General features: G+C 39.9%; 1 protein-coding gene and 1 pseudogene across 1 annotated transcript; both read right to left on the bottom strand.

The window, feature by feature from the left end:
• Positions 1-515: 515 nt before the first annotated feature.
• On the bottom strand, positions 516-16,971 carry HSP90B1 (heat shock protein 90 beta family member 1). The gene is made up of 18 exons (XM_017657304.3): positions 16,799-16,971; positions 15,758-15,860; positions 14,924-15,065; positions 14,308-14,424; positions 12,574-12,905; positions 8,454-8,565; positions 8,095-8,214; positions 7,253-7,369; positions 5,704-5,841; positions 5,542-5,619; positions 5,366-5,431; positions 4,626-4,895; positions 4,118-4,363; positions 3,502-3,638; positions 1,947-2,025; positions 1,704-1,859; positions 1,325-1,450; positions 516-814 (listed from the first exon to the last, which is right to left on the bottom strand). The coding sequence occupies exons 1-18, from the start codon at positions 16,845-16,847 to the stop codon at positions 785-787; spliced, it is 2,418 nt and encodes an 805-aa protein (XP_017512793.3). The 5' UTR covers positions 16,848-16,971; the 3' UTR covers positions 516-784.
• Positions 16,972-23,127: 6,156 nt separating this feature from the next.
• LOC108395222 (elongation factor 1-beta pseudogene) lies at positions 23,128-25,187 on the bottom strand (annotated as a pseudogene).
• Positions 25,188-25,700: the final 513 nt, after the last annotated feature.

Here is a 25,700-nt window from a genome sequence, read left to right as displayed (position 1 = left end):
CAGGGTACCACACTGCATTTACATTGCCACGTTTCCTGAGTCTCCTCTACTTTGTGACTATTTCTATCCTTGGTTTTGACCTTGAAACTTTTTTTGAGACTAGTGTCTCAAATGCTTTCCTGATCTTTTTCTTGTTAGGCTATTTTTGGAAGATACCAGAGGTGAAGTAGCCTTCTCATCACACCAGGGGTACAGGCCTTCCTGGGGGGATCAGTACTGATCACACAGTAAAGGTAGTGTCTGCTAGGTTTCTCTGCTATAAAAGGTACTATTTTCCCCCTTCCACACTTGATTCTTTAGCGAACAGTCAGGGTCCAGGAGGCTACATTCAAAAAGGAGAAGCTGATTAAGTCCACCTCCTGGAAGAGGGAGCATCTATTTGGAACTCTTCTGTAGCAACGATTCTCTCTCTATAGATGATTAAAAAAATCCAAGACACAAAATTAAAAAAAAAAATAAACTAAATATAGGTAGTTCTTTACAATGCATTATAAAAAGACAAGGAAGACACTGAATACTTGGGATCTTTTTTATTTTTATACACATGACAAGATTTTACACCAAGAACAGTCAGTTAAATAGTACAAATTTACATTCATGAGGAATGTTAAAAAAAATTCAACTAAAAAAACCCACCTTCTTCCTGTGACCCACAATCCCAACATTTTACAGTGCAGGGGAGAAGAGGACTTGGGGGGAGCATCCAAAACAAATCTCTCCCAAATGAAATGACTTAAATTTCACATTCCCTCTCCACACAGGATCCAAATGGTGAGAGTATAATTTACAATTCATCTTTTTCAGCTGTAGATTTCTGTGGAAACAGAAAAATCAGAAGGCATTAAAAACTTACAAAAAAACCCACCTTAGGTCACAGAAGGTTGCATCTGAAATGGACCCAGCCTATTTCCATTATTTCAGCTGTAGGTTAGAACCTCACCCTGTGAATCTTCAAAATAATTTAAACCCAACAAGGTCGACAGCTCCTGAACACAATAAAAAATTCCATTCAGTCTACTGTTGCTATATAGTAAGGCAGAAACAAGTGGCAAAGAATGCAGAAGTACTGAAGGTTAAGGAAAAATCTTTAAAAATCACCTCAAGAATGGATGGCTAAAATAAAGGAATAAAGAAAGTGGGAAGATAAAAGCATATACTTTTCTAAAAGTGACTTGCTCCAAGCTTTTAAATTTGATTAGATGCCTATTTTTTGATAGATTTCTCTAAGTCTGACGCCTGTACATTATACAGTGCTTACTGGGCCAGACCTAAAAGTCTTTGTAACTCTGGAAGAACTAGAAATTAAAAATGGGAAGTCCCCTACTTTTGCTGTTTCTTGATCTTCTTCATCTGTCCCTACATCCATTTCTTCTTCATCTTGCTCGGCCTCTGTGTCCTCTGTGGTGTCCTCTGTCGTTTCTTCTGGTTCTTCCTCAGGTTCTTCTTCCACCTGAGGGCAACATTTACAAGCCCATTAATGGATCTATTATCTCGGATGTTTTCACTTTGCTCACTTTACTGTGTAAGGCCATAATGAACTTCACTCCTGCTTATGCAGAATGGTAGAGGGAATCCTCTAATTAGGGTTAATAGTCAAGCTACCAAAGGGAGACAGACAACAAAGATACAAAAGGGGAATTTCCCATTAATCTAGCACAGTGCACAATACTGGGAATTCAAACACTTAATAAATTATTTCAAACCTTTGCATCGGGGTCAATGTTTAAGCTGAGGCGAAGCATTCTTTCTATTCTATCTCCATATGCTTTAGTGTCTGGTAACAGGTACCCTGACCGCAGGGTTGCCGTTTCAAACAAAACCACAGCAAGATCTGAAACTGTTTTGTCATCTTCGTCTTCCTGAAATGGAAGAAGTCATACTTGATCATTATTAAAAGATACAAAGTACTCAAATTAAAAGATGAAGGCATATGGCTACAATATTACCTTAACTCGTCGAAGCATGTCTCTGATGAGTGGATGTCTGGGATTTATTTCAAATGTTTTCTTCTGGCTAGCATAGTAACTGTTAAAAGGACAAAAATGTGTTAACAAATATCAAATTTTAGGGTCCATACAGTTCTCTCTTACTAACAACTTTCATAATTACAGAGAACTCTCAAAGAGCCACAGTGTACTTTTATTGTTATATCATGTCTTCCTTTTCAAAGGGGATGGGCAATGGTTAGATGAAAATGCAGTAAAAAGAACTATTTTATTTACTAATGAATCCCAAGTGCCTCACACACTCTGAGTTGAACTGTTTTAATGTCTTATTCATCCCCCCTTAATTTATTCTCACTACTTTAACTGCAGCTGTTTCCCCCAGAGTTCTGAGGTACCTAGGCAGCCTCTGGGTGCAGCTCTTCATGTTGCCTTCACTAATACAGCCCAAGAAAAGTGAATTGCTTCTTTTGTGGGAGCTCAGTTTCCAATGCATTCTGAACATACCTTCATCATCTCTTTCCACTGTTGGCTGTGACTGTTTTCCCTCCTACAGCTGCACGCTGAGTACAGAAACCACGCCTCTCCCTATCTTGGCATACCCGTGATATATTCAAGGGCTTAGCGATTATGCTTTGTCACCCTGACTAGTCTGAATGTCACAAAGATAGCAGCAATGTCTACTTAGACCACCAGTGTAGACACAGCAGGTGCTCAAACTTTTGTTGAACAGAAGGTAACTTCCTGTTACTAAACAATTGAAATAGGTGGATATTTATTAAATAGCTACTGTACTGTTGCAGTGGGATATAAGCAGAAACCTGTGTTCTACCTGAAATTTTTAATATAGCCAGGGGATAAGACATGCAGGACAGAATTTTACCGTATAGACGTACATTGGTGAGTCACGCTCATTATGAAATACAAATATATGTATATGCATGTGTATTTTTTAAATGGAGTTTTGGAATTGTGACAATGGAGATTATACTTTAAGAAGAATCCTTAAGTTAGGCCTTGGGGAAAAAAGTGATTAGGTAACAAATAAGGTATTTCTGATGAAAAAAGAAAAGAAAGAAGGCAAGGGAAGAAGTCATTTTCATAGGCCCTTTCTATGAATTAAACAATAAACTCGAAATGTATACTTTTAGAAAACAAAGGATATTGAAGAACTAGTGTACATGTCCTTGACTTCAAATAATTGTTAACTTGTGGGACCCTTTACCCTTTATTTTGTGGGGCATAAGTATTTGACAGATAGTGGTGGTGGTTAAAAGTACTTAGAAGGACTTAAGACAAGATGTGTAACAGTAAGAAAATTTCCTTTTATATATATTATATATAAAACACTATAAAATAAGTCATGAATCTAAGACCTTTTCTTTATCCATCTCATGTACAAGTAATCGCTTTCTGAACTTCTCTACCTAATATATAGTAGATAGGGGTGGGCACTTAAAACCTCAGTTCTTTAAACAGAAGCTGGCATTATCTTCGCGAGCCAGATTGGACAAGAGCTAATAGCTTGGTGGAGAGGGACCTTCCCAGGGACACTTACTTTGTAGAGATGTCCTTGCCCGTTTGGTATGCTTGAGCTTTCATGATTCTCTCCATGTTACCAGACCATCCGTACTGGCTGGCCACAAGGGCACACGGAGACTCTGTCAGGCGCTGAGATACCACAGCCTTTTCAATCTGATAAGAAACCGAAAGTCAAAATACATATAAATATCAAAACTTAAGGTCATTCAGTAACTGCATTTCAACTTCTTGAAGAGTCACCACTTATGATCACACACACAGAGGCAGGTCATAAAATTACCTCTCATTTCTCAGGGAACTGTCATTTAATAATCTGAAATTTTCAGTCAAATACTTTAACACTAACTTTTAAAAACATATAAAACATAACATGTAAAAACTGAAGTTATTACAAAAGCAGTATAAACTAAAGAAAACTGTTACATAGACCAAAAAAGTACTCACATAGAGAATAAACACTATTATCCTTTTCTTTGTAGTTCATATATCTTAAGCTCATCCTCCCATTTAACCACAATATCAAATGTTATTCTGTATAACTTTTAAGGGTTATAAAGGTGGTGGAAAAATTAATAAAAAAAAATTTTTTTAAATGCTTAAATTTTCACAATTTCTACTTTCCAGAAAAATACCTTGTCCTTGAGAGCTTTGTCTTTCATCCAGTTGAGCAGAGGCTCAAATTCTTTCTCAACTGCTTCACGAGTCTCTTTAGTTTTCTCACTTTCATCAAACTTCACTCCTTCCTTGGCAACATTCTGGAACCTTTTCCCATCAAACTCAGGAAGAGCCTGAATGCAGTATTCATCCACAGGTTCTGTGAGGTAGATCACTTCATAGCCCTTTTTCAGAAGTCGCTCAACAAATGGAGAAGATTCAGCCTATAAAATTGAGGAAATTAAGAGTTTTCCAAGACTGACTTTGGTATGTAAATTCATTCTAGTAGCTATGTTTACAGAGTACTACTGACAACCCTATTTTACAAGTGCAGATAATATAAGCGACTTTACCATCAGTGACCAGGCTAGTAAAGCCAGTTAGTAACTCCAGTTCACAATTACAATTAAATTTTCCTCTTTTTCTCAAGTTGGCTGTAATGTAAATCCCCAACCACAGACAGGATCCCTGCCATGTTCATCTCACCTCTTTCCTGTTGGACCCAGCCATGAAATAGATCTTGTCTTGTTTCTCCTTCATTCTTTCCACATACTGGTCTAGACTGGTAATGTCACTTGGATGATGGGAAGACTGGAATCTAAGAAGTTTGGCAAGACGTGTTCGATTTGAATGGTCTTCAATGACACCAAGCTTGATGTTGGTACCAAATTCTTTCCAGAAAGTATCATTGTATTTCTCATCAGCAATCTTCTTGATCATGTCCAGAGTTTTACGGACAAGCTTTTTTCTAATCACCTAAAGAAAATTTAATAATTGATTTGAGAACTTCACCTCCTTCTTTTGAGAACCTACAACAGGTAAGGCAGCAGGGGAACAGTTGTGCAGGGTACAAGGACGGCACCGTCGCCATTTACCTATGGGCGGGGAATGGTGAGGACACCTAACGTCAGACTGAGCAGGAACTAAGCTGTCAATGGAATAGCTGCAAGATTGCTTAAATGTCTGTATTCCAGCTTTAGACCATGCAGTGAGTTATATGTGGGTGTTACTGTGCAATTCTTTTAACTTTTCTGTTGAAAATTGTTATTATAAATTCCTGGAGGGAAAGCCATCAGGTACTAGGATTTGATAATTCTAGAGTAAAATTAAATTCTTCATCTCAAGAGCCAAGTACTTGTCTAAAAATCTGGTGACGCCATGAATGCAGCCTGTCTTCTGAAGCCCAACAAAGAGCAAAGCAGCAGTCTATTCCCCAAAATACTCACCTTAAGCAGTTTATGTTGCTGAAGAGTCTCCCGGGAAACATTCAAGGGGAGATCATCTGAATCTACCTTCAGATGGCAAAGGAAGTTCAGTGAGTAATAAAAACACTGGAAAGAGAACAAAACAACAGAACACCCACTTCCAGACTCCCGTCTTCCCCCAATCTTCAGATACTTACAACACCCTTGACAAAATTAAGGTACTTGGGCATCATATCGTGGAAGTCATCTGTGATGAATACTCGGCGCACATAAAGCTAAGCAGAGACCAAAAAAAAAGGTCACTTTCTGGAAATTATACTTTCAAATTTTAGACTTAGTGCATACAACTTAAAACCCACCTTAATGTAATCACTCTTCTTAGATCCATATTCGTCAAACAGACCACGTGGAGCAGATGTGGGCACAAATAGAATTGATTTGAAGGTAACCTCGCCTTCAGCAGTGAAGTGGATATAAGCCATGGGGTCATCACTTTCCTATGGAAAGTTAGTACCTGGTCATTCCAAAGGCACAGGAAAAAGGTAGTGCAAAGGTTGGGCAATTTGTGATGTGATTATACACATTCTATTTGGGATTTAGTAGTTCCTTTACCAGAAGAAGGAGGAAAAAAAAGAGGCAGGCAATGGAGGGAAGAAGAAATGACTAAGACTGCAATGGGCTAGAACTGGATGTCCTGATGGTGACTGTCATATCATTATTCTACTTGCTCTACTTGGGGAAAGATGGATGAATCTAGGTCCCACAGTGTGAGAGAACAAGACAGGAAAACCACCCATCTTATCTGATGGCAAATACACGACACTTCATGAGTGTACTGGTCAACCACAAAGAGTACTTACAGATTTCTTCCATGGAATATAGCAGTGAATATCCAGGTTATGTAAATTAAGTACAGAGACAGAAATTCCCTGGATATGCACATCTATTACTGTACTGACGTGGTTACTGGGCACTTGAAATGTGGCTACTTTGAATTGAGATGTGCTCTTAAGTATTAAATACACAACCATACTTTGAAGACAGCAGTATAAAAAAGGTAAGACATCTCATTATTAATTTTTTATATTAACTACATGTTGAAATAACACTATTTTGGATATGTTGAATTAGGTGAAATCTTTATATTCTGTTTCAACTTTTAAAAACTGTAGCTTCTAAAATATCTAAAATCATGTATTCGACTCACATTTCTAATACAACAGCCCTAGAAGAAAGTACATTCTACACACACTAGGACTTTAAATAAGAGTTTATGGGATAAAAGTAGGGGCAGAAACAAGGAAAACTTAAGAGCTAAAGCTTAAAGGATGTTTGGATGTTAACATAAGGAGAACAAAGAAGGTTAGTTAAGTAACAAATCAACAGATGGAATAAAGAGTAAAGGACAAACTTAATTACAGAATATTAAGTTTCATCTAGCTGTGCCAAGTCAATTAAAATACTCTATTTTGTACAAAATGCTTTTGGGGAAACATTAACTAGAATCAATCTTAATGCTAGCTTTGAATTCTTAAGGGATCAGAGTAGGTAAAGAAACAAGGATTTAGAAATTATTCGTAAGCATACACCTTACAATAAATGTTTGATGGTGTAAACCAACTCTTTAAAGATTACGTTAAAAGCCACTCAAGACTAGATTTTGTCTTAGGGATTCTGTGGTGAAAAATCAAACATCTACCTATGCAGACTGTTAAATCTGTTTTGTAACGCAGACCCCTTGGCAATCTGGTGAAGCCTCCAGACGCCTTCTCAGAGAAATTTTTTAAATGCAAAACATAAAACATACAAGATCAGAAAGGAAACCAGTTGTGTTGAAATAGCTACAAAATTGTTTTCAAACACATTTTTGACTGAGTAATGTCTGTCACATTATTCTGAAATATTTACCTTTGAAAATGATTTGTAGAAAGCTTTGTATTCATCATCATCTACTTCTTTTGATGGCCTCTGCCATATCGGTTTGATATCATTCATAAGTTCCCAGTCCCAGACAGTTTTTTCAACCTAAAGTTACAATATTTGATTAGCATCTCCTGTACTCACTAACAGTTATATTAGTGGCAACCACAGCTTTAGGACATTTCAAAATATGGGAAGCACCAAAGAATACCCCTCATCTCATATGGTTCCTACCTACTGGATCAAAACTTAAAAAAAAAAAAGGTACTTCTCTCAATACAATTATTTATCATTGTAATTGATTAAAAGCCATTTAAGCCCCCCCCCCCTGTAACTTTTAACTAGCTAAAATGTTATTTCTTGAAAATATTTGGAGGTTAACAAAGCTATTATTCTCCTATTTCATAATCTGATAGAAATTCAACATCTCAATAAAACCCCTCAAAACCCAACACCACTTGTACCTGCTCTGCTACCTGAGCCGGCCAAAAAATTAATTTTATAGTAAACACTATCATGACAAAAGATGCAGGAAAACTTAAAATTTTTAAATTCAAAATATAAGCTACCAGTTCGGGGTGGTATACAGAGGCGAGATAATTCTTCGTAAAAATGACTTGTTTGCTACTTAAAACTTTCTAGAGGGGACACACACACGCACAAAGTCCTTGTTTCTAAGAGGTGGTCCTGTGAACGTGTATCTCTTAGGGAAAAAAGCCCTGAGAACGGAGGCTTACCTCCCATCAGTCTGTGCTCACCTGGGCTTTGTGTTTCCTCTCTAACGATCCTGAACAGTATCTTAAGTAAGTAGGGAGATGAAAAAGACTTACTTTTTTAGTTTTCGGTTTCTTGTCCTCTTCTTCTTCTTCTACTGCAGCTTCATCGTCAGATTCTTCTTTTTCTTCTTTTGCTGCTGCTTCTTCTTCCACGGGTTCCTCAACAGTTTCAGTCTGTTGAGGTAGAAAGTAAATTATGGGTAAATTAGTTTGTTTCACTCTGATGTCATCTATACAGTAAGAAAGAAATTACAGCTAAAACCAGACAAAACAAAAAAACCCACCAGGGGTTCTGTGAGCACACCTGAGAGTATCCTGAACTGGAAGAATCACATTTAACCTCATTCTGTAAGTGCTGAATATTTAAATATGCGCCAAGGTAATAGACACACATTCTAGCAACACAGACTTACCTTGCTGCTCCATACATAAATAGGGAAGTTAATGAACTGTGAATATTTTTTGACGAGATTTTTAATCGTATCCAATTCAAGGTAATCAGATGCTTCTTCTTTTAAAACGAGGCTGCAAGAAAAATAAGATATTTACAGAAAGACATCCATGGTTTAGAAGATCTGATGATAAATTTGTCTTAATATCTTCATGACAAGCCAGCAGTTCTGTGTAATCCAAGATGAACCCCATTATTCCTGTTCATCACCAATAAGGGTTTGTGGGCTAAATATACACCAAATACGGGTATGGTAAAGTGAGACATCTTCCCCTTGTTCCATCAAGTCAAACATCCTTAGCTCCAAGTAGAAGATGAAAATGCTCCCAACCTTCTGAATATGTTGGGTTTTTTCATTTGAGGAAAAAAAATCTTAAGGCAGCTCAAGGCAAGAAAGCGCTGACAACACAGAGAAGACAAGTAGTGACTCTCCAGCATCTTACTACGTGGATGGACAGTGACTGCAATGGGGTATTGTTGGGGGGACTTGATGATGGGGGGAGTCTAGTAACCATAATGTTGCTCGTGTAATTGTGGATTAATGATACCCAAATAAGAAAAAGATTGTAAAGATGAAAATAAAAAAGAAAGCACTGACACATTCCAGAACAAAGTGGTATTATATGTACTCTGACAGTTACTTAAGTCATTACTTTAGAGGGCTAACCTCTAATAAAAACATGTTCCTTCAAAGAGCTAGAAAATTCATCTGAATTGTTTATGTTTGCCCTTTCCTAACAGTAGTAACCAGTCATAGGTGATATTCAAGTGTGAAGTCAGTTCTTCAGTCCAAGGCCATATCCTAAACACTCAGTGGTCAAATGTGGCTAGTGGCTGCCGCTCGGAGAAGGCTGGCGGAACATCTCCTCTGCAGACTTCCGCTTGACAGCAGTAGTGCAGATCAACTCCAGTACTGGGCATCATAGGCTCACTTCCTCCTCTTCCTTACTGTCCCTTCTGCAAACCCCTCTTCCACCCACTAAAAATAAAATCAGTCCCAGCATGATCTCACACACAGCGGACAGCCCCTAGCTTGCTGTTTATGCTCCTGATAAATATGGGGAACCTTGTAGCTATAGGTCCTTCCTGACTCCAAGAAGTTTTACAGTTTAGTGGCGCCTGCCCGCAGGCAGACAGACAGCACATGCTGACATAGCTTGTCATCACAGTGGCAACCAAGTCTGGTCTCAGAGCATACAGTCTGGCAATGTGGGGTTGGGGGGAAGAGTAGTTTGGATGCAAGTTGAAGTTGATGGTTACATCTTATTCAGAGGTAACCAAAGGCAATTAGAAATATGAGCAGAGCCCAGGAGGGAGATCTAGACCATGATCAACAGGCTATGGCTAGCACCCACAAGAAATTTTATAAGGACACAACCTTATCATATATTATCTGTCATGTTTCTAAGCTAGAACAGCAGAGGTGTGACATGTGATCTCAGTCTACAGCTTCAAGTATCACTATGTTGGCCTTCTGGGAAAACATTTGCTGACTCCTGATCTAGACTATTCTAAAGATTTGAGAACCCTGAGAAAGCTGGAACCTGTATCCATACAGTGGAAAGACTGCATAAGGATAATGACAAAGGGCAGAGACTTAACTCTGAAAGAACAGATAATATCTACATTGAAGAAACCAACTGGCAAAGGCAACAGGTAAGATATGCAGGTCAAGGAAGCCATGTACTGAGCGGACTGTACAGTATGTAGTAGAGGACTATGCGGTAGAGAGCAAATTCTCTAGAAAACACAAGAGAGAAACTAAGAAAAAGGAGAATCTATGACTGGGAGCAATGCCAACTTAAAACCTGAATCCATTTGATTTTGCAGCAAGGGTTACTGGTGACTTATGTCAATGGATAGGTGGTGCTCAAGTCATAAAACAGTGGGCTGAGGATTAAAGCAGTAGCAGAGCAACATACTTTTAAAAGTTCAGCTGTAGAAGGGGAGACAGAGAGAACGCATGCCTGACAGTAGAAGGGTGCTTGGCAATACCTGCCTTTCCTTCTTCCTCCTATAAGACTGGAACATCTTTGTACTTTGTTGAGAAAGAGGGAGGTGTATGGGCAAGGCTGGTTTAAAAGATGGGGTAGAAATTAATTTATACTTAAGAGTCTCTGAGGAGGTAGGATTAGAATGACAACAGATCAGAAGTGGACATTAGCTTTAGGAAAAATGTAGACCTCCCTCATAGTAGAAAGCACAGAAACAATTCTATCAGTAGGCATATACTGGGTGCTAACTTCATGATCTCCTTTAATCCTCACAAAATCTCTCAAAAGGGTACCACAGTGGCTAATTTAGGGGTGGGAATTGAAGGAGTAGGTAGGAAACTGAATTGAAGTCTTCTATTTTATTGTCATATTTAAGATGAAACTGATCATACATACAGGGCAGGATCGTGACCCTATCGCTTCCTTGCCTGTTCTGTTTCCTTTGGCCTTTTTCCTTTCTAGACTTTCAGTTCCTCAAATGGGCCTCCTGCCTCTGGAACTTCCAACATGCTGTGCTTCCTGCCTAGAATATCTGAATCTAACTTACCACTATTTCGGAACGACCTTCTGAAAAGGAAGTGTTCTTTAGCTTCCTTTCTGCCATCTGGCCACTCTGAAATTATTTCATGTTCTTCTTCTTTACTAGAGTGAGCCACGTGAAAGCAGACTGCAATTTTCCTCTCCGCTGTACCTCTAAACCCTAGCAGGTAAGGGGCACACCAATGAGTTTCCACTGAGTGAATGGTGGGGTAGGAAAACCTGAAGAAAAAGGCAATTTTGCTCAGAAAAGCAGAACCTGTTGTAACGTTTCATTGACTGGTCAACCATCCACGCTACCTGCATGAAACTGTCCTGATCTCCCTTATTCATTCATCCAAGTATCGGGCAGTCAAGAGCTAGGCTCTGGGAATGAAATGGTCAGTAAAATGTTTGCTTTCATGGAACTTCCATCTCTCTAGCCTCACCTGTCTCTTAGCACCCTAAGACATTAGCAACCCTTGGGACATAATTTTCTATCTCCTTGTAATTAAAGAGATGTGATTTACCTACATCCCTCTAACACCTAACAGAGAGGGCACTGGGGTATAGCTATTAGCGATGACTTCTAAGGAGACCAGTAGATGCGAATGTTAACAAAGGCAGGGAAAGGTAAACTAGGGACAGTAAATAAGTAAAATGCAGTCATCTAATTAGTCTTCATTAAAGGAAGATCTGTGACAATGAAGACAGGAAATGTTACTGCCTGAGATGAAGAAAACTAGTCACAATGATAGATACATGCTTCTTTCCTACTTGAGTATTTTAAAATATTTAATGTTGAGAAGATTTGAAACTGACTTAAAAAAAATTGAGGCTACAGACACATCTTCTCTTGGCAGGACTGGGAAACTGGCCTCTGAAATAGAATTTAATCTCTATGATGATTTGAAGAAGGAAAAAAAAAGCAGGCAAAAAGCTGCCCTGTCTACTTCACAGTGCTGTAAGTACAAGGAGACAATTCAATTCAGATTTGTAACTATCCTCAAATGAGAAATTTTCTCCCAAAGGACTGTTATAACCTTTATTAACTTTCTTCAAGTCCTGTATCTGTACCTGTTCTGTATCTGCTCCCCACCCATTACTACTACAGATCTTGAGTATTTCCAATGGTCACCCCAAGGAGTCTCCGCTCATCCAGTCCCATCATCCTCTACACCAGCTTTGGGAAACCGTAAAAAAAGTTAATCAATAAGTTTATCAGTAATTGCCACCCATGAGGAATTCCTCTAATCCTGTGAAAATGCTGGCCTCCATGCCTTTGTCTAAGATGCACTGCACACCTGACACTACCTTTCTAATTCTTGCTCCCCTGGAAAACAGGGACCAAGCTGCTGCTGTGAGGACTCAATTCTGTATCCCATGTACAGCAGTCATCATAACTTAGTGTGTCTGGCCCTAACAGGACTTCAAAATATTTCTTCAAAGGGTGAAACAGTTCAACTTCCTCATTTTATAGGTAAGTGTATTAAGGCCCGGAACAAGCCAAAACTGGAGAGTCAAGATCCTCGCTGTGACTATTAATTCTTATTAAGAATTAGTAATACTCACGTAATTGTCGTTCCCCGCCCTAGAGTGCTTCCCCTTGGGTCAGCAATTACAGAAAATTCATTGGAGTCAGACTCCCAGATGTGCTGGGTATCGTTGTTGTGTTTCGACGTGACAATAACCTTGTCTGCTACAAGGAAGGCCGAATAGAAACCAACACCAAACTGGCCAATCAGTTCAGAAGTTGAATGGCCATCCTCTTGTGCCTCGGTCATTTTGTTTAAAAACTCGCTTGTTCCAGATTTGGCTATGGTACCAAGGTTTTTAACCAGCTCTTCCCGGGTCATTCCTACACCAGTGTCTGTGACATGTAGCAGGTTCTTCTCCTTGTCACACTAAAAAGCCAGACAAGAACAAGAATGTTATGCTTAATACTCACAATATGACAAATAAGTACTGAGCTAATGTTGAGAAACTACCAGATCTGGGCCACATCAACTCCAATACATAAAACTAAACTCTTTTCCTTCATACAGTATTTTATGGCCTTTTTAAAAAGCACACATCTTAAGTACAAGCATCTTGCTTTATAGAGAATAATCTTAAATTCAGTGTCTTTCAGAAAGTACTAAGAAGGAAATCCTGCCATGTGTTACATTATGGCTAGACCTTAGAAGGCATTATGCTAAGTGAAGTAAGTCAAAGAGAAATACCATACAGTTTCACTTACACGTGGAATCTGAAAAATACAGAAATAGAATAGACTCAGACACAGAGAACGGACGACTGGTCACCACAGTGGGAGGTAGGGATGGGTGAAATGGATGGGAATAAAAAGGTACGAACCTCAAATCATGGAATTCAGTCACAGGGATGGAAGTACAGCACAGGGTATATATAGTTCATAATACTGTTAACATCTTTTTATGGTGACAGATGGTAACTAGGCCTTGTGGCGAGCACTTAATAATGTATATAATTGATGAACCAATGTAATATTACATATAAACTATATTTCAATAAAAAAAGAAAAAAAAGGCAGAGACTGGTCTAAACGTCAAAGGGCAAAGGCAAGACCTCAGCAAGTTATTTTTGAAGAAAAATTCAAGAGAAACAGAACTTTGTTTTGCCTACTTCTTCCCTGGAAGAAAACTTGAATGATTTCTGTATTTGGAATCTGGTGGTCAATGTTCTTCACTAAATATTTCTGGCTCTCTGCCTAACATAGTAGGAATATATTTCATTTATGACTGGGGAAGGCCACGTGGTTAGTAGTTGTGGCCAATGAGGTGCACATGGGAGTCAGGAGCGTGGCTTCCCAGCTGGAGGCTTTAATCACCCGGAGACCCTCCCAGGTCCCTCTGCACCATGGCAACCAGCGACACTCCAGCTGGCGGCCGCTCAGTCAGCCTAGGTCCTGCAGTGAGGATGATGCAAAGGCCACAGCAGCCTGCGACTGATGATTTAAGCCAGGGGTTTGCCAACTTCTTTTTGTAAAAGAGCCAGAGGGTAAATATTTTAGACTCTGTGGGCCATATGGTCTCTGTCACAGCTACTCAGCTCTGCTGTGTAGTACAGAAGCAGTCACAGATAGTATACAAAAGGGCATGGCTGTGTTCCAATGTTTATTTATGGAAACAAGCAGCAGGTTGGCCCACATGCTGTATTTTGGTGACCTGATTTAAGACCCAGAGACTTGGAGGTTATCTGTTACTGTAGCATAACCTAGCCTATCTGGACTGATATGGATTGCCTATCTCTAAGCATTATTTTTACGTTAAAAGAAAATAAGCTTACCTTAATTTTGACAGTTAGTTCCTCATTTGCAGAAAGAGCAGTTTCATCAGTCAGTGATATTAGCCTTATCTTATCTAAAGCGTCAGAAGCATTTGAAATCAGTTCTCTCAAGAAAATCTAAATGGAAGCCAGATTTAATACACACTTAGATTAATGTCAAAATATACAATGTCAAACTCATTTTATTTCTCCTCTATACTCTCAGAAAGTGTTTGAGACTTATGGTACAGGGGTGGGTTTACTCTCTTGGTAAAAGGAGGTTACAGCTTCTTACACAAAGAACTGTAGCAACTGGTAAGAGTATTACCACCCTACTGCCCTACTAGTGATCTTTATGCAACATGTGAGGCTTAGTTTATGTGACTGTCCTTAAGACTCATAACTATTAGCAGACCACGAACATACTTGGAGGGGAAAGGAAAAAGGGACAATAACAATCTCCCTCTTCCTCTTCCCCTCAACATGTAACAGGTTATCTGGTATCTTATATATGCTAGGTATTTAAACTTTGTCAACTACTTACTTGGAATTACTATGTAAGAACTTTTCTACAAAGGTAAACAAATATACTACCATACAGAGACAAAATATCATTATCTGATCATGTGTTGCTTACCTCTTTATTTTTATACAGTGAGTTGATGATAAGTTTCATCATCCTGTTAACTTCAGCCTGGAACGCAAACTTTTCTGATTTCTCTCTGAGTTCTCTTATTTGGGATGCATTTAATCCATCCAACTGAATAGCTTCTTCCTCCCTGAGGAAATAAATTTGAGAAATACTGCATTGCTTCCTTCCTTCCAAAAATACAGGATCTGTGATGAGAGCACAGTAGGCTCTTAGAATTGCCTTAAGGGTTAAAAGGGTAAAATGGAAACCTTTATAAAATATTACTCATCTGCCACTTCATTATTATTTTACCACAGTAGTAGGTTACCTTCAGTATGACTTTGGAAATACTTAGTTCTTAAAATTGTCAGAAAAGTAAACAACTTACTTCTATTAAAAAGCAAAGCCACGCTCATTTATGTTCTCCACATTCTGGGTTCATCCCTTACCTGGGAAGCTTTGGCCTCTAAGGGTGTGCAAATTTGTCACTAAGTCCTAAAAGACCAAATTTTAAAAGGATGCTAAACTGATAGAAATTTTCCTGCTTAAAAGTACTAAGTGTACACACTAAGTGTAAAACCAACTGAATGTCTGAAGGTTCCAGTACTAATATTCTGTAATATAGTTATCCAAATAGTTTTCAAAAGGAATTCCATTCCTAGGGGCAAATTAGGAGATATTTAGGTATGCTCCCCCAACCCCTGCCCCCGCCCAACATTTTCTGTGACCATTTTTTAGGTATTTAAATTCGGAGTGTCACACTTCTGGACCTTTGGAGAAGAGATACAAAACAAGCCAGTGTTCGCAAGTTCACAAGTGCAGTTTCAAAAGAACACAAACCTCTGTACAACTTCATCATCTGTCCTTGAGCCTTCTCTACTTTTACCCAGATCGTCTTCTACTGTACCATCCACATTGACTTCATCGTCAGCTCGTACTGACCCTGAAGGGAGATTCAACACAGGTAAACGCAAACATCATTATTTCCTGTATTTCCCAGAAGGAATTAGGTCAAACGCGATTGGAGTAGGGGTTGCAAATTTCAGCTGGTAAGCATGAGAGACGGAAGAATGGACCGACTGGTAAACTCTAGTCAGCCTATGTCTTATTGAAGTTCAGATACTGAGGTTTCCCAGTAGATTCTGAAATAGGCAGTCAGCTACCACTTCTAAAAGGCGGCCCTTGGATCCTTTATAAATACCATTTAGCAGATTTGGTACCAGGCCCCTTCTACAGTCACACGTGTTGCGCGCTGGCCGAGGCTAGGCCTCTGACCATGCCAAAACTTAGGCGTTCAATTGCACAGGTCAGAATACAAATAGAATTGGGGCAATCTCTGGGTGGGAGAGCTGAAATTGGGCCCAGGAGCCTGAAAAGGGGAAGAGATGTTAAGAAGCAAGAAGCTCCAGCAGAAAGTGAATCGAACACGCTGACACCGCCTTTCTTCCGACCCTGAGCCCAGCGCTCCCAGCATCTAAGAAAGGGAACGCGCGCTCGGGAGGAGTCGGAAGACCGGGGGCGGGGGGTTCTCAAGTTCAGAGGGCCAAAGATTTCGCGGCGTCGCGGGTCCTGCAAACCCTCGGGAGAGCAAAAGCCCGAGAAAAGATCCACGCCGTCGTGCTGAGACTTCCGGGCGTGAATACTAGCATATCTGCAGATTTAAATGACTGTTTTTTTATTTTCCTTCCAGAGTAAGTAGAGAGTAAACGAAATCCCCTGAGTCTTTTTCAAGGAAAGGATATAGAACCCCCTCGGTCCAGCGCAGGCCCTGTTACCGCCCCTACCTCCACCCCCAGGCTCAACGCCCCCAGAACCTTCGAGAAAAGGCCGCGCTTGAGAAGGGGGAGCGTCCGGGGATGTCCCCTCCCCGGGATCACTCACCGAAGGTCAACAGTACGCAGCAGAGCCCCAGCACCCACAGGGCCCTCATGGCGAGCGGCCGGTACAAGTCTCAAGTCCGTTTTGATCACAGGAGGCGCCTCCGTCCCCACCCCCACCCTTATGCTCAGATCCTCACACTTCCAGCCGCGCGGTCCGCCCACTACCCCCCGAACAGTCCCAGCCGCTTTTCACCCTTGCTTCTCACGGGCGGGGGACGGGAAACACGAACCCACCAATGGTGCCGCACCACGCACCCACTGTACCCAATGAGGACTCGGGGGGGAGGCCGCAGGCCACCAATCGGAGCTATCCAGGTGCGGTGCCCCATGCCCGAAGCGTGGCTCCTGCTGATTGGCCATCCATAACCTTCTTTCTCCAACGAAATGGCTCCGCGGGCCCCCTCTCACGCGGGACCGCCCTTTTGCCTGGGAAGCTTTGGCCTCTAGGGAAACCGTCCAATGAACGTCAGCACAGAACTCATTCCTCCTTTTGGAGAGGTCGCAGAGGAACCACTTCCGGATCCTAGAGAGCGTCTACTCCGTGACCAGGAGAAACAGTAGCCATGGCAACGCGTTCACGTTTTCCTTGTCCACACGTGGAGTCACGTTGGGAATGATTCCAGCGAGACTTTTCTCAGCTTTCTGTTTAGCAGTGCCTCTAGGAAAAGAAAACACGTGAGAGGTTGAACTATCCGTAGTGCTTTTAGATGGGGTGGGAGTGGGGCTGGGGAGTGGGGGGGGGGGCGGTGATGAGAAACTACAGTTCCCGGCATGCAGTATACTGGGAAGGGGAGACACACTAGGAGAGCTGGGTGTGTAGAATGCTGGGAATCTTAGTCTTTGGCTTCTGGGTCAGCTGCGTAGTTTGGCTCTAGCGCAGTTTTCCAGCGTGTGTCTATCGGAATTCTGCGCTGCGTGTTTTAGTTTACATCTCGTTCTTACTGCAGTAGAGATCGGTACCTATTCTCTAGTTTACACAGCCTTGAGAAATAGGCTCAGAAAGCCGCCATGCCGAGGACAAGGCTGTCCTGTGCCCTGCGGGTCAACCTCTCTGAGTCTGGGTTCCGCCTCTGACTCGAAAGTTTCCGAATCTGGCTTCTGGAGCGTCATTTGGGCAGCCTGAACCTGCGCTTTCCTGGGACGGAACTTTGAGGCCTGCCTGATTCAGTTTACAGAAGAGTAGTGGGGCTTTTCTTCGTTTCTTTCTTCCTCCCTTAAGGGAAATGGAGAACAACTTTGATGCCTTTGACTCCCTCATAAAGTTCCAACGCGGTGACCCCGCGGTCCTAGAGTCCCTACTGTAAGTCAGGTGGAGATCGTGGTCGTACAGTCCGGTCTCTTACAGAAGAGGAAAAAAACCTCCTTAATTAGTTTAACGAGTGGAGGAGGATACACCTGCAGATATTTGAAAGCAAAACCTGTGGGGCTGCAAATGAGAGGCAGTGCAGCTTGGTAACTTCATAGAAATACCCAGTCAGCGCTCAGAAAGGCACCTAAGGCACCAGGTGTGGTGGGAAATCCCTCACATTAAGCTTGTGCCTTTAAATATATCTTTTGTCTCTTTAACATAGTCTTTACATAACCCCCACTTCGATCCCATTTCCAACGAATACACTCCCATCGTTATTTTTTCCTGCAGGAAAATTGAACTTGGAATTTGTTTTCAGATAATGATCCGAATTCCTGAACACAAGCTTTTCAGTGGTAGTCTGTCATATTGTTTATAACTTCCCCTACTTAGGTTTACCAATCTTAATTCTGTGGTTGGTGTTTACACATTGTGGTGGTGCCTAATTTACATCTGCCTAAATTACCTACATTGTTACTAGTAAGCAAAGGGTAGCTTACAAAGGTTTTTTATGCGTCTGTGCTTGCAGTTTTTAGAGTATGGATTACATTCAGAAATCTGAATCTCAAAATAACTCTTTTATTTTTTGTTTTTAGTAAAAGGTAAGTTTCCTTACTTTTCTGCATTTCACAGTTCACCTTCTTCACCTTTAGTTCTGAATAAGTAAGCAACCAGTTCTGAACCTGCAAATTCCATCCTCACTGGTCAATGGTGGGTAGTTCATGCTGCACCTGGAGGGAACTGAGAATGAGACATGCTCTCCAAAATAGATCCATTGCCTGTGGGTAGACGTTTCTGTGGATGATGGTGAGAATTTATGAGACAGGCAGAACGCAAGACAGTAGGCTGGCAGAAGAACATGGCTGGCTGATAATCTGACTCAGCTCTGCCCTCTAAACTAGGATTACTGGTTTGTGCGCTCTGTAAAAGGAATGGGCAGCTTATTCAGTGTGCAGCCTTGCTGTTTCCCCACTGTGGTCTCCACCTATTTTGACTTTTGACCCATTATTGATGCTTGGTTTCCATCCTGGTAGAGCTCCCCCAGAATTAATACTCCGGTCTTTTATTAAGCTAGGCCCCACCTTCAGATCTGATTCCCTTCCTAATTTTAGTTTTTTCCCACTTGATACTATATGTCCGTGGACACTAGTGGAAACAGTTACCTTTGTGGGTTTTTGTTTTGTGGTTAAGCTTCCTCTTCTGAGGAAAAACGAGATAGGGTCCCTCAGGGCAATGATAGCTCATCTGATAGATAGGTGTAGTCCAGGAGTGAGGCGTCAGGAGAATTGAGACTGGGAAGATCAAGGCAGGAAAGCAGGGGGCATCAGGGAGCATTGAGGAATGGTGCTGAGCACAAAGGTGAATGAATATGTTGGTAGGTTGATTGGTTCCTTTGTTCATTCATTCATTCATTCATTCATTCACTCATTCAGCAAGTGTTGAGGACTTGCCATGTGCCAGGTATTATGCAAGGTGCTGGCAACATAAGGGTGAACAATATAGATAAGGTTTCTCTTTATACGGAGGCTGAACAAATAGTAACAGCAGAGTTGCGTCATAAGCGCATGTACCTTATTTAAACTGAAGTGAGGATATAGAAGAATGACTCCAAAAGCCATGAGGGAACTTTTTGGGGTGATGGAAATGCTTTCAATCTTGATTTTGCTGGAGGTTAAAATTCATCAAACTGTACACTTAAAAAAGAGTGAAGTTTGTTATATGTAAATTATACCTCAATCAAAAAACTAATAGCAGCTGTCACTCTAAACAAAACACTAAAACCCATTTCAGTAGGAATCAGGAACTGGACAGAGATGCTCACTATAATCAGTATTGTCCCACACTGTTGAGGAGGGTTTAACAGTTAAGACAAGAAAATGAAGTAATAGGCATTAATTTTAGAAAAATTGAAGTCTTTTATTTTGAAATTCTTCTTACTGATGAAATGATTGTATATTCTGGAAGCTCAAGAGACTCTAGTTGGAAAAAACATATATAAGGTAAATATGAGAATCTGGTAAAATATTAACTATTAGATAAATATATAAACATCAACAGGCTTGCTCTAACCTTGCAGAAAAAACAGAAATGGAAAAAATTTTTTAAATTTCATTCATATTAGAGACAAAAACCGTAAAATACATAGAAATTTTGACAAGAAAGACCTACCTCCGACATGAGGAAAACTAGACAATCTTACTGAATACAAAACTAATGGAGAACTTGGGTCAGATGCCACACCTTAGGTATCATCCATTGCTGTGTAACAAATTACCCCAACAGGATTTAAACAATAGATGTTGATTATTATCTCACAGATTCTGTAGGTCAGGAATCTAGGAGTGATTAGCTGGGTGGTTCTGGTTCAGGTTCTCATGAGGCTGTAATCAGGATGTCAGCACTGACTGCTGTCAAATAAGGCTTCACGGGGGCTTGCCGGTCTGCTTGCAAGATGCCTCACTCCTTTGGCAGGAGGTCTCAGTTCCTTACTACATGGGGACATCTCTGTAGGGCTGTTTGAGGGTGCTCATAGCATGGCAGCTGGCTTTCCCCAGTGTAAGTGGTCCAAATCAGAAAACAAAGCAGGAGCCATAATAACTCATGTCCAATCTCAGAAATCACACACTATCATTTCTGCAATAACACCTATTCATTGAGAGAGGCAATTACATAAGGATGTGAATACCAGGAGTCAGAGATCACTGTGGCCATTCTAGAAGCTGGCTGTCCATGCCCGAGCTGCAAGTGAAGCTAAGAAAGACATTTCAGTTTCTTTCATGAAAGATGGACTCTTAAGGTGGGGATAAGAATTATAAGGTGGGGATTTCCCTAAATACAGGAAGGAGATACAGATAGTGCACAGTCCAAAAGAGTGATAAATGTGGACTACATGTTTGAGTATATGAACAGATCAGTGCAACCAAAAGAGAATCTAGAAATAGATTGTTTCAATTTAATACACAACAAAGGTGAGGTTTCAATTTAGGGAGAAAGGCTAGTTTATTTCATAAATGATGCTGGCCCTGACTGGTTATCCATCTCAAGCAAAGTAACGTTTACCCTTATTGTACATCATATGAAAAAATACATCCAGCTTTAAAGAAAAGAAGAGAGCCCGTGAGTACGTGCTAGGAATGGAGGAGACTTTTTAAACCAAGAATTAAGCTTCCAGAAAATACAGCAGAAAGGTGTTTACCAGGCCTCCTCCATGGGCCTTGAACTCCAGTTTTTGTCTTTCTGGCACTAGCACAGAAGTGAGGCTGCTGAGCTTTGCTTAGCTTACCAGCCTTGTGCCTTCTCCTAAGCATATTGGTTCTGTGTGGCATAAGAGCAAGCAAGTACTTTGAGGGGAAAACAGAATGTAGGGTTCACTTCTCAAAACTTCCTTTCTTTCTGGAATCCTGTCTTCTTAAATCCTCGTTGCCTGATGCCTGTAAATAAATTCTCAAATACCTTAATCAGCTTCTCTAGTTGTTCTGGCAGGAGGGTTGGTCTGCTTCAAAATGTCCATCATAGTAGAATGTAGAAGTAGATGAAAAAGTACTTGGTTCTATTTTACTGTTTCAAAAAAAAATTTCAGCTCCTGTTAACCTTTTGGTTTTTCATCAAACAATTTATATAATGTTTAATGTTTCCAAACTGTGGAACTTGTATTATTTAGAATCAATAAACGTGTTTCTAAATATTTCATCTAATTTAACTATAGTTTACATTATATCTTCTTTTTGACTAGTTTTAACTGCGATTTTGGATTATTTGTGATCTCCCTATCCCCTGCCACAACTCACACATTCTCTGATTGAGAATTGACTTTGGATTTATAAAGTGGTTACCTGCATTTGCTAATAAAATCTATGAGTATTGTTACTTTCTCACATGCAGTCAGAAAGTTTAAACCTGTTATAAATTAAATTCACCCATAGTCTTATAGTTTACATTTTATTTTCTATTGATTAAATATGAACATCTCCTGAGAGTCTGCCTTAGAAGAACAGGTCAGTTAAAATATCCAGTTGTCCTTTATCAGCTCTGGACCCTAGAAGAGCACAAGAGGAATTGAATTTCAAATAAGAGATTTTTTATATTTTAAACTGTGGTAAATAAATTTGAGATTTTGCAGGATCAAATCAGCCATGCTGATAACTTACATCAGGGACTTAAAAGTTTTAGAGCTGGGAGGAGGCTTAGAAATCATGTTGTTCCACAATTCTCCTTTTCAGTTTCAAATTACAAAACTAATATATTTTCATGGGTTAAAAAAATTCTAATTGGTACAGAAAAGTATAAGATCAAAGGTAAAAAGTTGCAGGTTCTCCCTACCAACTGTTCTCATTCTGTAGAGGTCAGTCCTTATGCATCCTTCCAGAAATTGTGTGTGCGTGTGTGTGCACATGTGTGCATGTACATGAGTGTAATAAAATTAAAAATTAAAATTTTTATTTTTAAAAGGTAAATGGAACAATACTCTACTTTGGAAATTAAAAAAGAAGGTCAAGGAAGAAAATTAAAACAACCCATTTGCTTTAATTACATGTATCACTATTAGCATCTTGGTGTCTTCTGTAATATTTAACATACCTATTTTTGTTAAACTTGCTAATATGTAGTAACCATTTTCCCATGTGAATATTTTTATAAGATATCTTTTAATGGTGCAGACAATTTCATGTAATGACTACACTGTAGTTGTCTAATTTATTACTGTTAGATCTTTAGTTTGTTACCAACACTTAAACCATTATAAATACTGCTGTAGTGAAAATCCTTAGAACTAAGTCCTTATAGACAATGAGAATAATTCTTAAAATTGGAATGTTTGGTAAAAATATATGACTTGTTTTAAAAGGGTTTTGATACTGATAAATTGCCCTCTGGGAAAGTTGTACCAGTTTACATTTTAAACATAAGAAGCTTTAAAAAAAAAAAAAGGAAAAGTACAGCCTGGGGCTGTCAGGGGTAAAATTACTTAAGTTAGGCGCTGTGGTTACTGTGGGTGGAGAGTGGGGAGGGGTGGCATTTGAATATAGAAATTTCTAAGCCTTAAGGTATTGAGAGCAATTTCTGAAAAAGGTTACAGGAACTTCTGGCCAGTTAATAGGTATTCTTATAACTTTTAGTTATAAAGCTCAGTGATAAATAGAGCAGTCCTACTGAGGCTGCTTTATCACAAAATATGCAGTCAAACATTTGTGGTAGGGGTGATATTAACATTGACAACAATAGGAATAGCAAATATTTATTGAGGGCTTAGTATGTGCCTTGCAGATTCTAAAGTATAAATTAATAGCGATAAGTTGTTGAAGCAACGTGGAAGGGTATTTCTTAATGAGAAGTCCATCTCAGCAATGTTAAAAGAAAACAAATTTTTATTAGGTTCCTATTATGCAAAGTCTCATTTAATCCTGCCACCTGAGTGTGGTCATTAGGTCCAGACTCACAGCTGCCGGAATCAGTGTCCAGTTAGACCTGAAGGAAGGATTTCCTCTGGCCAAAGCCGTGCAACCTCAGAATGTGCCTGACAGTGTGGGGGCCAGGGATATGCCACTTGCTGCTATGAGATGATCTAGGGACAGATATTAAGTAATGTTGATTCCCTGGTGTAGATGTTGACCTATCAATTCTGTTTCAGTCTTTCTGATAATGCCAAGGGAAAGTCAGTTTGGTACAAATTTATCTTAAATGCCTCTCTAATAAATACATGATCTGTATTAATCTGCCTTTTTCAATAGAAAGAGAATTGTATATAACTAGAAGTTTGCTTTCCACACCGTTTGCTTTTTAATGCATTTATTTACTTATTTATTTTTATCTTCTAAGCTTTTATTTAAGGGCAATGATCCACTATGGATTTTAGGTCTTGTTGAAAGCTGCCATGTCCATGGACTGCACCCAGTCCTCAGAAGTAGTGACCTACTTCTCCAGCATATCTATTCCAACTTGATCGTCTTCAACTACACCTTGTATTGGCAGTTTTTTAATTCCATACCCCACTGGAACTAGTTTAGCAGAGCCCCAGACAAAGCTGTCTGCTTGACTGCTTCTGACGCACTCCGCTAATTTTGCCATGCCTGTCTCTTCATCCCAAGGTTTCACGTCTGAGAAGATAGAAGACTTGGCCACAAGTTGGGTTTTTTGGCTTTCCTTGACTCATAGTGTGTAAAGCATTCTTCTTTTAGCTTCTTCGCTTCTTCACTTCCCTCCTCCTCCTCAGCTCCAAAGAGATCACCGTCATCCTCATCTTTACTGTCTGTAGCTCCACTTTCTGTGGTGCCTTCCACGTTAGCAGGGCCATACTTGCCCAAGGCTTTCTTCAGTCCTGACAGTCTGGCCTTTTCTTTTTCATAAGACTTGATGTGATTATACCATCGTCAGGCATGACACAAGTCGGGCAGGTGGTGGGCCGGCCAGTGCTTCAAATACTGCCGCATCTGCCTGTGCTGGCACATACTCCCCGATGTAGCTCTCGTCTGCCGGGTAGTTGTTGAGCACCTGGAGCCAGCAGGGCTTTTCAGGTTCCAAAATCCATTGCATCGGCTGATCCAAGAGCTGGGCCATAAGCGGAGGAAAAGAGGTTTAATGCATTTATTTTTATGGCTACTATCTATTTGTGACATAGGATAAAGGTTTTCCACTTACGGTAAAAGTGAAAAGTTTGTAATTAAATTTTCTGGACTTAAATTATTGTAAAGAAAAATAAGCCATGCCCTATTTTTCTATATCTTCCTTCCTCTCATTAATAACTCCCTCCATTTAGGTCTCCTCCTAATGTTTCCTCCTCCATTTAATCCCCTACTTCTGTAAAAATTGCAGTTGTAGAGCAAGGTACAGAGATGATTGTTTTTTGATTTAAGATTTTGATTGTAAAGTCATATAGCTATAGTTTACAGTCATTTTGGTTAGCGAAACAGATTTGCCATCATCTCACACCATTCCACCATAGCTACTATATTGTTTTTCTTTCCTGTGTTTTCCTCACATGTACTTGTTCTAATAATAGTTCATATTTGCTGAATATTTGTTAAAGGCACTGTTCTTAGCATTTTGCACCTAATAACTTGTTTAATCTTCTCTGCCATTTTATGGTATTGATACTGTTATCCCTATTTTGCAGGTGAGGAAACTGAAGCACGGTGGATTTAGGAAACTTACCGTAAGGATTTGAACTCAGGGTTTGGTCTTCTGAACTTAGACCTTTCACTTCTAAACTACGTTGTTTTTCATAGTTAGCTGTGTTTTATTAACACTTTTTAATTTATGGCCTATACTTACTTTTTTTCCTTTTACTTAACCCTTATAAACATTTTCCTCTTGTTATGTGGTTCTCAGGTTTTTTTAAGAATCAACTTTATTTCAAGTATAATATACATAAAATAACATGAACCCATTTAAAGTGTTCAGTTGACAAATTCTGATGAATACCTACCCTTAATCACAGTATAGTAAGACAGAGAACATTCCCGTTGCCCTGGAGAATTCCCTGTGACCCTTCCCAATTATTTCCCCCCTACCATCCACCAGGCATGCAATGATCTCCTTTCTGTCACCATTCAAATCT

This window comes from Manis javanica, chromosome 10 (assembly GCF_040802235.1).
Source record: "Manis javanica isolate MJ-LG chromosome 10, MJ_LKY, whole genome shotgun sequence".
Classification (NCBI taxonomy): Eukaryota; Metazoa; Chordata; class Mammalia; order Pholidota; family Manidae; genus Manis; species Manis javanica.
The sequence above is the reverse complement of the archived record's forward strand: the minus strand, read 5'-3'. Positions and strand labels throughout refer to the sequence as shown.